Raw genomic sequence first — 16,916 nt, 5'->3', positions numbered from 1 at the left:
TCATCTTCTACTTGAAGTGGCGTCTCCATTCATCTTTCTCCTTCTCTATTCTGCTGCGATCAGACCTCAAGAAGCAAAGAAATCCATTGATGAAGAAGATCCAAGGCCTACAAGCTCCACATGGAGCCACATCAGTAACCCTATTAACTTCTTCCTTTTTCTTCTTCATACACCATTCATTGTTTTTTTCATAAAGCATTCATTTCGTGAGCTCCTCCTTCGTTTTTGTGTCTGGTTTGGCCAAGGTTCATTGTTACGATGGTTCATTGGCAATTTTTTGTTGTCGTGGTGGTTAGTGTTGTGTGTAACGACAGAGGTATGTTTTTTTTCTACAACTTCAATTTGTCTGTATTAATAAACATATGGATTGACAATTTATATGAATCTTACGTATTGTCAATCGTATAACTTATACAGATTGTCAATCCATATAACCTAAAAATATTTTTAAAAAATATTTTTAATTTTTTATAAATTTAGTTATATTTTTTGTTTAATTACCCATTTGCTCCCTATAATTTCATAATTTGTACCTTTTAGTCATTATAGTTTGAAAGTGGCATTTGTTGTCCCTATAATTTACATTTTAATTATCTTTTAATCCTTTTTAGTTTAAATTTGGTTATTTTAGTCCTTATAATTTGTGTTTTAATTATCTTTTAGTCCTTGTAGTTTGGAAGTGATCTTTCTAATCCTATAGTTTATTACAAAAATATTAGAAAGCAATTAGTAAGTAATTTACTGCAAGATAATTTGTCATAAAAAAAGATTTCATAATTTATAACTAATTTGTAGCATATATATATATATATATATATATATATATATATATATATATATATATATATATATATATATATATATATATATATTTGTAGTAAGGACTAAAAGGTAATAAAAAAAGTTGATATTTTTTTGTAGCAAGGATCGGATGAGTAATCAAACCTTTATAATATTTGTGTAAATATTATTATGTTAAATACTTTATGCTGGGGAAAAAATAATAAAATTGTGTCATATATTAGTTTATGCAAGTCTAAATTTTAATATATATGCTTATCAATTTCAATGTATTATATTGTTAAATGCAGTAAAAATAAATAAATAAATAAAATTGTGTGATAGTATATGTTAAAAAAACATATTCATTGATATATCAACATACTTATGTAGTGTTGAAGGCATAAAAAAATTTAACATGGAAGTTTTTTAAAATAAATAGATTTGTTTATAAATAATTAGAATTACATACTAACGACCCCTAACGACACAATTTTATGCCTTCTACACTACATAATTCTAATTATTTATAAATAAATCTATTTATTTTAAAAAACTTCCATGTTATTGAATTTTTTTTATGTTTTGTTAAGATGGACAAAGATCAATGGATATATGACAACATAATGTCTAAAGAAGTTAATATGAATGAAGAAAATGGAGAGGAACCTAGAGTGTTTGAAAATATTGATTGTTCTTATGCCTTCAATACTTCTTAGGTATTGACATGATTTTGTATTTTGTTAACGTAAGTAAATGAATGTCCCTTGAAGACTAAACATGTATTATCCCTTTTGTAGGTGATTGTTATCCGTGATGATGTTTTGCATTGGGCTCGCTTTGTTGCATATGATATTGGTTTTGTGTTGGTGATTATGAGGTCAGACACATATACTGGAAATAGAGGAAGAACCACATATGTTTTAATTGGTTGTGAAAGGAGTGGAAAATATAGGGCATATAGGAAAGATTTAGTACGAACAATTATTGGCAATAGAAAATATGGGTGTCTATTTAAGCTGCGAGGGAAACCAGTGTTGGGAGGTGAAGGATGAATGGTGAAGTTAATATGTGGGAGTCATAATCATGCATTGGCTAAGTTATTAGTTGGACATCCATATGTTGATCAATTGACTAAGGATGAGAATATTATTATTGGTGATATGACAAAGTCAATGGTCAAACCAAAAAATATTCTTCTAACATTGAAGGAACACAATGCCAACAGTTCTACAACAATGAAGCAAGTATATAATGCAAGATATGCATACCGTTCTTCTATAAGAGACAATAATACTGAAATGCAACAACTAATGAAGCTTCTTGAACGAGATCAGTATATTCATTGGCATAGACTGAAGAATAAAGATGTTGTATGTGATATATTCTGAAGTCATCTTGATGCAGTGAAATTAACCGATGTTTGTAATTTGGTATTTCTCATAGATAGTACCTACAAAACGTTTATACAGGTTGCATTTACTTGACATTGTTGGTGTGACACCAACTGGGATGACATTTTTAGCTGCATTTTCCTATTTGGAGGGAGAACCTATAAACAATGTTGTTTGGGCTTGGGAACAGTTTCGAGGTATTTTTCTGAGATGTGATGCAATCCATCAAGTTATTATTACCGACAAAGATTCAACATTCATGAATGCAGTGAAAACTATTTTCCCTGAGGCAACCAACTTATTGTGTCGGTTTTACATTGATAAGAATGTGAAGACAAAATGTAAAACCCTTGTGGGTCAAAAAAATACATGGGATTATGTCATGGAAACATATGGGAGTCTGATGGATTGTCCTTTTGAGCAAGAGTTCGATGACTGCCTTCTGAAGTTTGAAATTTCTTGCTCACCATGGCCAATGTTTGTTGACTATGTAAAGCAAACATGGTTGATTCCCTATAAAGAAAGATTTGTTAAAGCCTGGATGAATAAGGTGATGCATTTAGGAAACACAATAACTAACATGTATGAAAATTGTAAATATATATTGTTGTTAGGGTTTAGACATAAATGGATAAAAATAATTGTTTTTGTTTAATTGTTTGTGTTTTTCAAATGCAGGGTTGAGTCTGCACATTGGGCCTTAAAGAGACTATTACAAAATAGCCTTGGAGACCTATATAGTGTCTGGGAAGCCATGAACAACATGATGACTCTACAACACACTAAAATTAAGGCTTCTTTTGAGACATGTATGCATGTAGTTGGACATATTTTTAAAGTTACCTTATACAAGAAACTATTTGGCATGGTATCAAGGTATGCATTAAACCATATTGCTACTGAGTTTGAGCATGTAAATTATGTTAGCATTGATAGTTCTCATTATGAATGTATAATGAGAACTACTCATGGTCTTCCATGGGCATGTGAGCTAGCTAGATATGTTGTTGGTAGTATACCACTTGACACAATCCATATCTTTTGGCGGAGGCTAAGATTTTCAAGCCAAGGTTTATTTGAGCCCGAAGTCACCATAACCGAAGAGATGGAAGCCATATCCAAGCAGTTTAAAGAGCCTGATGTATGTGGTAAAGTGACTCTGAAGAGTAAACTTCGGGAAATTGCCTACCCTAATCTAAATTTTGTGTGTGCTCTTCTAGAAAATGTAAAAACAAAAAGTGCTAAAAAACACAGATGACAAAACATCAAAGACCAATGAAGAGTGATTCGTCTTACTAAGAGTATGTGGATGCATTACATTATGTGCAAAATAGAAATTCTTCATTGAAGTGGGCTGCATCATCATCTGAACAACCAAAACCAAAGAGGAAGAAGCCCATGTTGGATCAATTTCATCCTTGCATTCATGATTTCATTGAAAACATTGTCGATGTCAAAGCTAATGGTAATTATGGATATTGTGCAATTGTTGCCTTATTAGGTATGGGTGAAGATTTATGATCTTTGGTTCGTAACCATTTACTGAAAGAACTTGCAAAATGGTCTAATGAGTATATGGACCTGCTTGGTGGCATAAACATATATGAGGAGTTAAAGCGGTCACTACTTGTTGATGGATTATTCATGGTATATAAGTTTTTTGTTACATTTTCATGGATTAATTTTCTATAAATAATACTAATTAAAATTGTTATGTGCAGGTTACAATAGATAAGTGGATGAATATAACCAATGTGGGTTATGTGATTGCATCAAGGTATAATATCATCCTTGTTTCTCTTTCTCTCCAACAAAGCATGGCATTTTTATCCTCTTAAAAGTCAACCACCGAGAGATAGTTTTGTACATCGCGCTATATGTATTGGTCATGTGTATGACAATCATTTTGTTCAGGTAAAATAGTGATCATCTTGTTTGTTAATCTTTTATTATAAAATGTGTTGTGACCATTTGAATGTGTATAGACCTATGTAATAGGTATTTCTAAGAGGCGGTTGTCCCTTGCCGCCAACAACTTTGTTATGGTCAACGCATTGTCATTATCATGCAAAAGGAATCCAATAGACAACATCTGGCATCAATTTATCCAAGCACTTATGATACATCGACACTAATAATGCCTTCCCAGACTTCCATTGACAATCACGTGGTTTCCTCTCATGATAATCCTAATCAGCAACAATGGAAGCAATTGTAGGAAAATGCTCGTAGATCCAACATTGCACATATCTAAAAAAACAAATAAAATTCTAATCAATAACAAATATAAAGTATAAAATTAATAATTAGAGGTAAAAGAAATTATAATTACCTGTAACAATGTGATATATCCTGCAACAACTGTAGCTGCCCGTTGTCTATGAGCAAATGTTGTTGCCCTTCGACACCGAGGGGCTTCTTTTGCATCACCACTAACCTATCTCCCTAAGGCTCTTCCTAAAATTCTGTCTAAAGCCCGACACAAATTCTCTGATTCTAACCGTAATATACAAATTTAAACAGTAACAACAATTACTGTCATTGTTCAAATAATAGTTTACTTTCATATATCAGGTACAAAATTTTTGTCATTCTATTAATCAAAAACTAACTAACAAATTTAGTAATAAATATTCTAAAACCCTATTGTATTATAAAATGTAGTATATTTTAACAAAGGTAATAACAACATTTAAATTAACATTAAATAATTAATGTAACACACTAAAATATATCATCAAAATCAAACTACAATTTAATTTAAAATATTTTATAAATTACTATTTAATAATTCATATATAAATATTTTATTATTTTTTAAATAACTATTTTAATATTTTTATATATTCATAAATCAATATAGAAATTCTTTTTTAAAACTTTTATATGATCAAAATATAATTACAATTTTTATTTTTATTTTTAATAAATGACTACTTCATTATTTTTATACTTTTAAATATTTATAAATAAATTAAGAAATTCATTATTTTTATACCTCAAAACACTATTTATATAAATATTTAACTATTAGTGTAATAATATTAATAGGAGTATATTAATAAAAAACATATGTGATATACAATATTACATTTTCTTGTTTAACAAAATTCTACAATATATATGTTATAAAAAATTTAAATTTTTGTTGTTTAACAATTTTATAAATAACTATTTTAAATATATTAATTAATAAAAATAGTTATTTCAAAAATAATTAAATAAAAATAAAATTTATACATTGATTTTTAAATAAACAAAATTCATAAATAAATTAATTATTAAAAACAACTTAAATAAACAAATATAGCTAATTAAATAAATAAATTTTGAAACTAAATAACAATAGTTTTTATAAAATAAAGTAAAAAATTCAAAATTAATTTTTAAATAAAAAAATTAATTCAATTAATAATTTATTTAATAATAAATAAACAATTATACGAATTGAAAATCCATATAATTAAATTGTATGGATCATAAAAATTATCATTCTGTGTGTTCTTACGCATTCCCATTTTACACAAACACACAAAAAAAAAAAAAAAAAAAAAAACTAAGAGAAGGTGACTGAGGGTGAGGCGACCACAGTGGGAGGTGACACCACCAATGTGAAGGTGAATGGAGGACACAACAGAGACGGGCGGGCCAGCGCAAGGGAGAGAGAACAAAAGACAGCAGGCACGAGATGGGTGTAGGGAGGAGGAAAATTGTTTGTAAATTTTAAGTGAAGGAAAATTTTACTATTTCACATAAACCAAAATACAATAGTACGGTATAGGAAGAATAAGCCAAAATATGATAGTATCATGTAGTAGTAAATTAATATTGTTAAATGTTTTATCTTTTTTGTTTTTAGAGGAAGCCCAAGTTAAATGTTAGTAGTTGTAAATTAATATTTTTAAATGTGGCCTTTGAACACAATTGTCAACTAACCAATGGTCTTCGTGCTAAGTCAAATATAAGTCTTTCACGATAACCAGGAGAGGAAATAAGAGAAAAAATATATTTTAAAAATAATTTATAAATAAATTAGATGGTGATATATAAAAAATATCAATAAATAAATTGAGTCATTTTTATTAAATAGTTTATAAATACTTTAATAAATTAATATATTATTTTCAAGAGAAAATTTTATTAATTCTTTCTAAAACTTCTTGAAATCGTACGTGTAAGTATATTATTTTTTTAAACGATTAAAGAAAGTTAGTGTAAAAGAATTAAAAAAAAAGGAGTATCAAAGGAAATTTTTTTAAAAAAAACTCAAAATAATGTAAGTTGTTCTTTTATTGTAAAGAAAAATTGAGTTGAATTGGATTTTAATACTCACCAAAGTCAATACATACCTAAAAAGAGTCCTTACCAAATAGATTAATAACCCAATTTATTCTACTATTAATTTGTTCATTATAATCAAAATAAAAAATTGTCCAATCCAATAATAGAGGATAGTATTTATTTTATTTTTATTCATAAGAATTAGAACTGTGTTTAACTACTAATCATGTTGGTTTTACTCATCCCTATTGTTTTTTATTCTTGGTAGAAAAGAGAAATGCATCACACTTTTTAATAACTACTAATACTCTTTTTTAATTTATTTTTTATTAACTACTAAAATTTATTTTGGGTGTAATAAAAGTCATTAAATAAAAGGTGTTTGCAATTAAATTTTGATACTAGTTTTGAATAAATTTCAACATAATAATTAAAGAGACTGGACTGGATTTGCTGACATTTCCCTTTTCCCCCCTTACCCAGCTTCATTTCAACGACCTTATCTTATCCCCACCCGCCATGACACTTGCGACCTCTCTTGAATGTCAATGAATGAATGTATGTATAAAACAAACTAACAGCTTCACAATCTTTCTTGCACGCTCGCCATTGGTGATCACTTCCGATAGCTCTTAGAAACATCCAATCCAATGGCAGAGAACAACAACCACCACCATTTCGGAACCGCCATCAGAAGGCTCGCCTCTGTGACCAACCACCTCACTTCTTCTCACAACGCACCCGGCGAACTCGCCCTGTGCCGCACTTCCGGTAGGAGCGACAGCTTCCACCGCGTCCAGGGCCACGTCCCCTCCCACGACGTCGTTTGGAGGATCATCGCCTCCGACCACGACAACTCCGGCAAGGACTTCACCGACATTGTCTACGAGAAGGCCGTCGGGGAAGGAATAGCCAAGGTTCACTTTCTCAATTCTCTTTTCTTTTTCTTTTTGACACCATAATACCAGTATCAAGTACTATTTACGGACTTCGCTAATAATTAAACTTGGTCGAAAAATTTTACTGCCTTCATTTATTGGTCTCCTTTTTTTATTTTTATGTAACCATCGTAATTGGAACATTTGGCTCTTCGTGGGACCCTGAGGTATTTACAAGCTTTCTACGATCCTTTTGGCTGGCCATAGAACTAATCTTAGAACTACTCACCCGTTGTCTCTTCTTCAACCATGGTTTTTCAGGTTATTGTTGTTTTCGTTTTTTTATTATTCAAAATATTAAGATACACCGTACTGTGTTGTGCTCGTGCAGATAAGTATTAATAGGCCAGAGAGGAGGAATGCGTTCCGCCCCCACACGGTGAAGGAGCTTATGCGTGCTTTCACTGATGCCAGGGAAGATAGCTCTATTGGGGTCGTCATTCTCACTGGCAAGGTACTTGTGCAGTTATGCCAATTTTTTTATTTATTTATTAGTATTATTATTTCTTGGAAATTCTTTAAGAATACCACTTTAGGCAGCATGTTATTATGTGTTTGATTAGAATTAGTGTAAGTTTAATTGAATTTAACTGGAGTAGACTTACTCTGATCATTCAATTAATGGAATCTAATTGAAGATTGTTTGAATTTTGTAATAATCATTTTAAATCTCATATTCAAGGTATTTTTAATTGATTAATTGTTAAAATTTTTAGAGAAAGTTACATTATCATTTCCTAAAGTTTCTTGAGAATGAACGTGATTCTCTTTTTTGTAATGTTCACAACCTAATGTGTCTTTTGGGTAATAGGGGATGTTAATACTTGTATAATGATAATGGGTTCACGTGCTGCATTATGGGATTAATCCCTCACACGCATATGTGATAAGCAGGTCTCTGGTTTTTTGAAATGCAGATATATGGTTGGTCCAGTTTAGCCATATTGGACGGGTGATTATATATAAAATATGGCCTATGCTGTTTTTCGTTGGAAAGTTTGGAGAGTGGATTTTGGAACAGGTGGAGGGAGGAGGGGGTTACATTATGTCGAAAATGAACATGGATGATATTTGTGAGGGTGTTTTGTTTTGGCGTGATTTCTGGTGTGTAGCAAGTTTAATGATCTCAAAAGTTTGGGGGTGGTGCATGGGAAGATCTTGGTGTAAGTAGGAAAGGTAATTGGGATTGATGTATATTGTGTTGGGTATATTCTCGAACAGTTGGAGGGTCATATATTCAAGACACTTTGGTGAGATAGGGCTGAAACTATACTCTGCAGTATAACAGTGTGTCAGATTGCAATAAGTAGAAGGTGGTGATCTTAAAAGTAGTGAAAAATCTATTATTTTAGAGCTACTGAAGCTTTGTAGATATATGTTTTATTTCCTTATGTTTTGATTTGGCTTGTAAGGTTTCACATCTCTTTGGCTTCATGGGTGGATTTAGAGCTGCTCGTTGATTTGTGTTATGGGTGCAATTGTTAGGGTGGGATGATTCAATTGTGGTTTATGTGCTACTGTATAGTAGGCACTCCTTTTGTACTTCATTATGTGTCTGACTAAACATACCTTATGTTTAGTTTGTTTCTTAATAATATTCAGTTTTGGCTTTTGCAAAATAATATAACGATTATGGGTCAGTGTAATATATTTCTTAATCATGTTGCTTCCGGTTCCTCTGAAAAAATATTTTTGACCATGCTGTTGTCAATTTGGTACAACTGAACCCCATGAATCCAAATATGCAATGTTCACATTCTGTGTAAACCAGTGTGGAATTGATGGCAATGTTCACATTCTGTGTAAACCAGTGTGGAATTGATGCTGATGCCATATTGATGTTGCAGGGAACCGAGGCATTTTGTAGTGGTGGTGACCAGGCTTTGAGGACTGACAATGGCTATTCTGATAATGGAAGTTTCAGTAGCCTCAATGTGTTAGACTTGCAGGTATTAATTGATTTCAGATTTTTCTAATTTGGTGAATAGAATTATAGAAGTGATCCCCATTACTTGAATTAAAGGTTTTGAGGCATTCATCTCAATGGACCGTGAATCTTCAAGTTCTCAAGTGATTGTGTTGTTTCTATGATTTGTAATGAGACAGTTGTTAATACTTGTTATTGGAAAAAACCATGCCCCTTTCTTACTCTACTTTTTATTCATTATCTTCTCCTTTTGCAGGTGCAGATACGCCGCCTCCCTAAACCAGTGATTGCAATGGTACCCGCTGTACCTTTTTAACCTTTGTTCTTAGGGTCGATTTGATATGCTAAAAGATAAGGGACATGGCAGGATTAAAAAAAGTGCATTCTGTTTGATTTTTAAAGTAGTATTAGTATTGGACCAAAACAACTCGAGGGACACTACAAAACTATAACTTTATTACTCATTAAATCCACAGCAGAAAAGTAAAAATAATACCAATAACCCTCTCCCTTTCATTTTCCTAACACTTTTGCATGCAAAACAAATAATGCCCACCACAAATAGTATTACTGTAAATTTTACTCGTGGGTAATATAACATGCATTTCAATTTTTGGAAAATTGGAAAATTTAATAAACTCCCCTGCTCGTTATTTCAACATCTATTACTCTAGGACTAGGCCACAAAATTCCAATTAATGAATAATGATACCATGTTTTTTTTTTTGTTCTTTCCTATTCTTGTTATATGCAAACTATTTTTCTAACGTTAAAACAGGTAGCAGGTTATGCTGTTGGAGGAGGGCATGTATTACATATGGTCTGTGATCTAACTATTGCAGCAGATAATGCTATCTTTGGCCAAACTGGTCCCAAGGTTCTTGAACCCTTTTCCTTTTCATACAAAACTCATACTAATCAAAATTATATTGCTCTCACTCTCCCTCTTTTGTAATTCCTTCTGTCTTTGTACCTATGGAAGGTAGGAAGCTTTGATGCTGGTTTTGGAAGTTCTATCATGTCTCGTTTGGTAAGAAACAAATACTGCTTATTTTTCTAATAATTCACTCCACTATTATGCTATTCTAGGTGGTGATGGATTTTGTTTGCTGATATTTTCAATCCAAAGATAAAAACCAGCCTTATTTATATACAGGTAGGTCCAAAAAAAGCACGTGAAATGTGGTTTCTCACAAGGTTCTATGATGCCGTTGAAGCAGAGAAAATGGGTCTTGTCAACACTGTTGTACCAGTAAGTTCTTTTCCGTCCGAAGAATTCTTGACACTAATTCCAATTTCTCCTTGTGTTGAAAACAATATAAAATCTTTCTTCACTATTTAAGTATTTATATACAAATTGGAAAAGTAATTAAAAAACTTTCAACGAATCACTTAAGAAATAGACTTAAAGCAAATAGCAGAAACACATTCTCCAACATCAACCTCGTAATTACAGTGAATTCTATGTTTTGGTTTGGTCTAGCTTGAGAATTTGGAGAAAGAAACGATAAAATGGTGTCGGGAGATACTGAGGAACAGTCCAACTGCTATTCGGGTGCTCAAGTCAGCTCTTAATGCAGTGGATGATGGCCATTCGGGACTTCAGGTATATCATGATTCATGATTTCATTTCATCTATCAATATTCTGTGCTAAATAATATATAATTTCTAAACAGGATAATTATTTATACTGAATGTACCAATGTTTTGTGATGTTATATACCCGTTTCTTGGTGCATCTGCATGGATACTTATTTGTATTTCTGTAACCTAATTTATAGGAAATTGGTGGAAATGCAACACTGATATACTATGGCACTGAAGAAGCTAAAGAGGGGAAGACTGCATATTTGCAACGTAGACGCCCTGATTTTTCTAAGTTCAATCGGCGACCTTAAATATGTCAATTGTTGCTATCAATTTGTGACATAGACCTACACTCTGCCCAATATATATATAGAGCAGAAAGTTGATTTGGGACCTGTTTACTATTGTCATTGATTTATTCGTTTCAAATGTATTTTTGAGGCTGGTGGTAAAATAAACAGATTTCTTATATTTAACTATTTTATTTTGTTTCTTAAAAAGATAGTAAATTTCAATAAATAAGACCATAGAATATACATTTCCACTTATTTTCTCAAAACTTCATCTTCTGAAATTCAGTCTCTCATCCACCTGTCAAAACTAACTCCAACTCTGCTACAAATTTAACCAGCAGAAAACTAACGCATACTAAAAGTCCAATCTCTTCCCAGACTCAATAATCAGTCCACTTTTAATTACAATGCTTAAAACTTTCTTAACACAATTAGAATTAACACAATTAGAATTTAGTTTTCCAAATCACAAAATATACTTACCAAAATCTGGAGCTGTCTCACGTCAGGGTGGACGTGACTAAGGTAGGCTCCAAGATCTCACACGTCGGACTGAGAGTGACCTTTGTTAAGAGGACAAAAAGGAAGACATGCAAAACAAAGGATTTTGATGCTTAAGTAAGTATGTGAGTTAGGAGAGTATGAGTAAGAATGGAAAGAGTGAGATGAAACCTGGTACTTATAGAGTAGAGTGAGAGTGTGGGTCTTTGTTTATAGAGGTTGTTACTGTGTTATAACAACCCTTGCAGATAATTACCAGCTTGTAGATAATAGCCAATACATAATTGTGACTTATAGATAATGTGTAGCTTAGAGATAATTGAATACCTACCACGTGATAAGGGGATTGCAATATATTCAAATAATAAAGTGATTAGAGATAACCTATCAGTTGAGAGCTTGATTGATAAGGGTATGAAATCTGTGTTCCTGTGTCAGGGCTGACGTGTGTCTCGGAGTGTCAGATATCTTGCCACATGTATCTTGTGGACCTTGGATGGTACATAAGCCCCCCAAGCTCTAAGCTACCTTGCGAGCGAGAGAGGTTGCCCAATTTCTAGGGAGATTGCCATGTGTCGAGGCCTTAACAAATATGAGGGTCACGAGTATATCGAGCCCCAAGCATAGACAAGAGTTGTTCTGTGCTGAGAGTGGTAACCTTGACAAATGCAAGAGTTGCAGGTCGGTGAGGCTTGTCGAGCCCCCCAACCTAGACAAGTGTTGTTCGGGCTACTTCTGTCTAGTTGTCCGAGGTGGACATGTTTTTGGTTTTGCAGGCGAAATCAGGTGTGTCAGGTGAGGGATGTCCCTGTATCTGATGATTTTGTCCTTTTCCTAATTGTTGGAGAGTGCATTGAAGACAAAAGTTTTGTTTGTCTTTTTGTTGTAGACGAATGCAGTGCACCGCGTTGCTCTTGCATACATGTCACTCATGGAGTGGGCACATACTGGAGACGTGGAACGTGGGTGAGTGGAGTTGCGTCATGGTGTAAAATTTTAGGGCATCATTTTAGCTTCCGCCAGTTACCGATGAGTCGTGTCTCCCGCTAGTTACCATTTTTGAATTTCTGCTTTCTCTCTCTCAAAATTTCTATGTTCTCTGCTTGTGATTTGTGATTCACCTTCTCCTTCATTTGTCTTCTTCACTTTTCAAGGTATTCTCTTCGACATTGTCTTCTTTCATCTCTAACTTCGCCATAGGTATAGGCGATAGTGATTCTGGGAGTTTGATTCAGCAACCTTTGGTGGACCAAAAGGTCATCTCCATCAACGGTTCCTCGAAGGAGGAGGCTCGTCATGGGGCTTCTGATAGTGAGTCACCTTCCTTGGAGTGGTTGACGGTCTCGTGCCGTGCTAGTGGCACTTCTCACCCCCGTGGGAAGGCGCAACCTTCCGCTACTTCTCCGATCGAGGAACTTGTTCCGATCACCATGATTCTTCCCTCTTATATTTTTGGGGGAGCAAGGAAGAGTGGTGGCGGGGGCGTTAGAGCGTCCCCTCGTGCGCGGTGTAGCCATAGTGCTAGGTCGTCATCATCCCTACTACCGTTGCTGGTTTTGAATAGGTGAGGGACGATGTTCTGAAATATCGGCCCTTCCTTACTTCTGCGGTGAGTGTCACCGCTTTGTAGCGCCAAATGAAATTGGTCAATCCGGAGGATTCCTGCAAGCTAGTTGTCCAGGCTTGTGGGAGTGATGATTTCCCTTTTCTAAAGGTGGCGTCGGGCAGTCTACTCTTTTTTTTTCATGTACAAATGTCTTTTTGACATTCTAGGTCTGGTTCTCCCCTTGAAAGCATTCCAGTTTTGTACCGTCTAAGGTCCACAAGATACACGTGGCAAGCTATCTGGAATTTTGAGACACACATCAGCCTTAGCATAAGAGCATAGAGGTCATGCCCTTAGCAGTCGGGCTCTCAACTGACAGGATATCTCTAACCACTTTATTATTTGAATATATTGCAATCCCCTTATAACGTGGAAGGTGTTCAATTATCTCTAAGCTACACATTATCTATAAGCCACAGTTATCTATTAGCTATTATCTATAAGCCGGTAACTATCTCTAAGGGCTGTTACGACACCGTAACAACCCCTACAAACCTGAACTCCCAGCTCCCACTCTACTCTATAAATATCAAGTTTCATCTCACTCTTTTCATACTTACTCATACTCTCATAACTCTCGTAGTTACTTGAGCGTTGTAGTCCTTTTGTTTTGCAAGCCCCCCCCCCCCCCCCCCTCTCTTGTGCTTTTAACAAAGGCCACTCTTAGTTCGACGTGCGAGATCTTGGAGCCTACCTTAGCCATGTCCACCCTGACATAGGACAACTCTGGATTTTGGTAAGTACAAGTGTGCTATGCTTGAACACTTGAACATAGTCCCTTCTCAACTCCACCCTAATAGTTGGGCCATGGTGAGGGCCTTTGAGATTTTGTGACCTTTTTTCAACATCTGACCTAGTGTGTTAGTGTTTTTGTACTTTCTCAAATGAAATTGATGAGAAAGATTGGTTGGATTTCCTTGAACAACGTGTCCAAGAAGCTATTCGAGTTTGACTCAACGTATTTCTCCATTTCAAGGACAGTTTCGTCAAGGTCCTGGCCACTAACGTCGTAGCTAATGGCTTGCCACTGATGTTCAACTAGGATGGAGAGCCTCGCTTCCGATTCTACTGGCAATCTGACCCCATCAGCTTCAAGTCTTTTGATGAGGATTTGTTGACCCTTGGGGAGAAGGTCGACAAATCTATATTGGAGCAACTGTCGGCCTCAATGGATGTGCAGGCCATTTTGTCTCTTCTTTCAGCGGACGACCCTCTCGTTGCCTTAGATGGTAAAGTTCCTTACCTTGTCCTCTTTTGCATTTGAGGTAGGTGTCGGCCTAGACTAATACTTGTTGTGTTATTGTTGCTTGTTTTGCAGGTAACATCAATTTGGCTTATAGGTAAACAAATCAAATCAATCCAGAATTTTCTACCATAAATCTTTACAGGACAATTCAAACACACATAAGTTAACACGAAACCACTAGTCAGGGTATCTACCACAAGGTTATCATTCAAAGAAGACAAATAAAGTTTAAGTTTCTCCTCTATTCTGATTTCCCATAGCCTGGGCTAAGGCTTGGAGGACATCAGCTATCGAACGATCATTCCGTCCAGCCATCACTTCCTATGCACACCAGGAAGTGAGAACATGGAAGGAATACACACAAGAAAGAGAATAAGACAATTTCATACTTATCTCAAGTCCCTACTTAAGTTACTCTTAAGAGTTGATGCCTCGAGGAATCACTCCTCTACAATAGTTCTCTCTCGAGACATTAATGCTCATTCTCCACCCTTTGTCTTCCTGTCCACTTGCCATAATGTCTTATTGCACTTCACAAATTATCCAGATGGCCAGTCTGATAACTCGTAACAAGGCATTGGAACTCATGGTATAATAGACATCAGGAATACAAACATGTTTTGACAACAACAACAACAAAAAATCTCCATAACCCATGTAAAACAACAACGAGATTAAATTTCAAACCCAAGCAACCATGAAACAATCAGGCACTCAAACATCCAACAAAGAAAACACAGATAAACATAGTAGACTCATAACTCGTTGGCCGAAGGGTTCGACCTACTCTGATACCACTATTGTAATGACCCGCCTCGTCGCTATGATATCACTAACTTTAAAATGCAACATTTCAATTTTAAGTGAAAGCTCCATTAATTTGATTATGAAAATAGTGGTAAATTTTTGTGATATACATTTACCAAACAACACACAAATATGTGAATAAATACATATATATTAAACCATTATACATCATTCACATAATTTAGTTTTTACACGTATCTAAACCTAGGCTTTACATGCCCAATCAAAAGAATAAGGGAACCAAATAAGGAAGAGTTGATCACTAAACACAACTCTATCCCAAAATAAACTCCAACGTTATCACGTCGGTTTGGCATCTCCAACAAAGAACTTCCCTCCAAAGACACCTGCTGCTGCTCATCTGCTCCCACGAACGAAGGTTCGTGATCATCACAGGTACCAACTACATGATAAAAAATTGCAAGGGTGAGTTTATTATAAAATATCAACAAACACCAAATGACAATTATTAGCAAGAAAACAATAACAATAATCACAAGCATTCTCAATAATCCATCAGTTCAACTTACACTTAACAAACTAGTCATCAACCTTTCCCATAATTCAAATTAATTATGCTCAGAATGATGCATGCACCTGCCTCAACTCTCAAATGCAATGTGGTACCATTCGTCAAAAAATAGCCTAAGCGTGTACACATAACACTCTCACTTAGAAAACTAGGCAGCAAGTGTCGAGGTCATATTGTTATCTTAATCTCAATATTATATAAAATAAAAGTGGTGACATATTTGTAAAATCAAATTTCTGCCTTTTTTTTTAAGTGTCTATTTTAGTAAATTTGTAGTCATAAATTTGTATTTAAAAATAAAATTATAAATGTGTGCAAAATAATGTTGAATTTAATAAGACAAGCCTTCATATACTAATACACTATATTAACTAATTATTAATTATAAAAATTTAATTATAACTTTAATATAAAGATATTATAATTTTATTTTTGCCTTTCTAAAATATATATTAAATAAAAAGTATGTATGTGTGTATATATATATATATATATATATATATATATAATAATAATATTTTTTACATTTAGAATGATAAAAGTTAGATGTGTAAAATAATATCTTAAATTACTTTAAACAAAAAAATGATTTTATTAAATGACTTTCTTGAATATTATCTCATCTTATATTCTTGAATTAGCATACAAAAAGACAAAGAACAAAATTTGACAATAATTATTACATAACATATTAAAGTTGAAGGTTAAGAATGTGGATGGATGTAACATTAAAATTGAATTAAGACCATAATGTCTTCAGATCGGTCATGTCATTGACCCGTGATGACATCATCAACTCAGTCATAAAATTGGTAAACCGAAGACTCAGCTCATCTGATTTAGTATTCGAACCAGTATTCACATATTTTTTCAACAATCATTTACATTCTTCAACGTGTTTTGCCCTCTCTGTACACTACTGCACGTCAAAGTTTTGCTCACTAAGAAATTTGTACTAGCTTGGAATTAAGTGGTATAGAGAAAGTTTTTTATATTCATTTTCTTCTATTTATTTATTTGCAT

General features: G+C 33.7%; 1 protein-coding gene across 1 annotated transcript; it reads left to right on the top strand.

Moving 5' to 3' along the window:
• The first annotated feature begins 6,898 nt into the window (after positions 1-6,898).
• Positions 6,899-11,456, top strand: LOC100782743 (1,4-dihydroxy-2-naphthoyl-CoA synthase, peroxisomal). Its single transcript, XM_003551976.5, has 9 exons — positions 6,899-7,372; positions 7,725-7,847; positions 9,241-9,342; positions 9,577-9,615; positions 10,099-10,197; positions 10,303-10,350; positions 10,477-10,572; positions 10,804-10,926; positions 11,103-11,456. The coding sequence occupies exons 1-9, from the start codon at positions 7,106-7,108 to the stop codon at positions 11,217-11,219; spliced, it is 1,014 nt and encodes a 337-aa protein (XP_003552024.1). The 5' UTR covers positions 6,899-7,105; the 3' UTR covers positions 11,220-11,456.
• The last annotated feature ends 5,460 nt before the right edge of the window (positions 11,457-16,916 follow it).

The sequence above is a fragment of the Glycine max genome, chromosome 18 (assembly GCF_000004515.6).
Source record: "Glycine max cultivar Williams 82 chromosome 18, Glycine_max_v4.0, whole genome shotgun sequence".
In the NCBI taxonomy this organism is placed as follows: domain Eukaryota; kingdom Viridiplantae; phylum Streptophyta; class Magnoliopsida; order Fabales; family Fabaceae; genus Glycine; species Glycine max.
The sequence above is the reverse complement of the archived record's forward strand: the minus strand, read 5'-3'. Positions and strand labels throughout refer to the sequence as shown.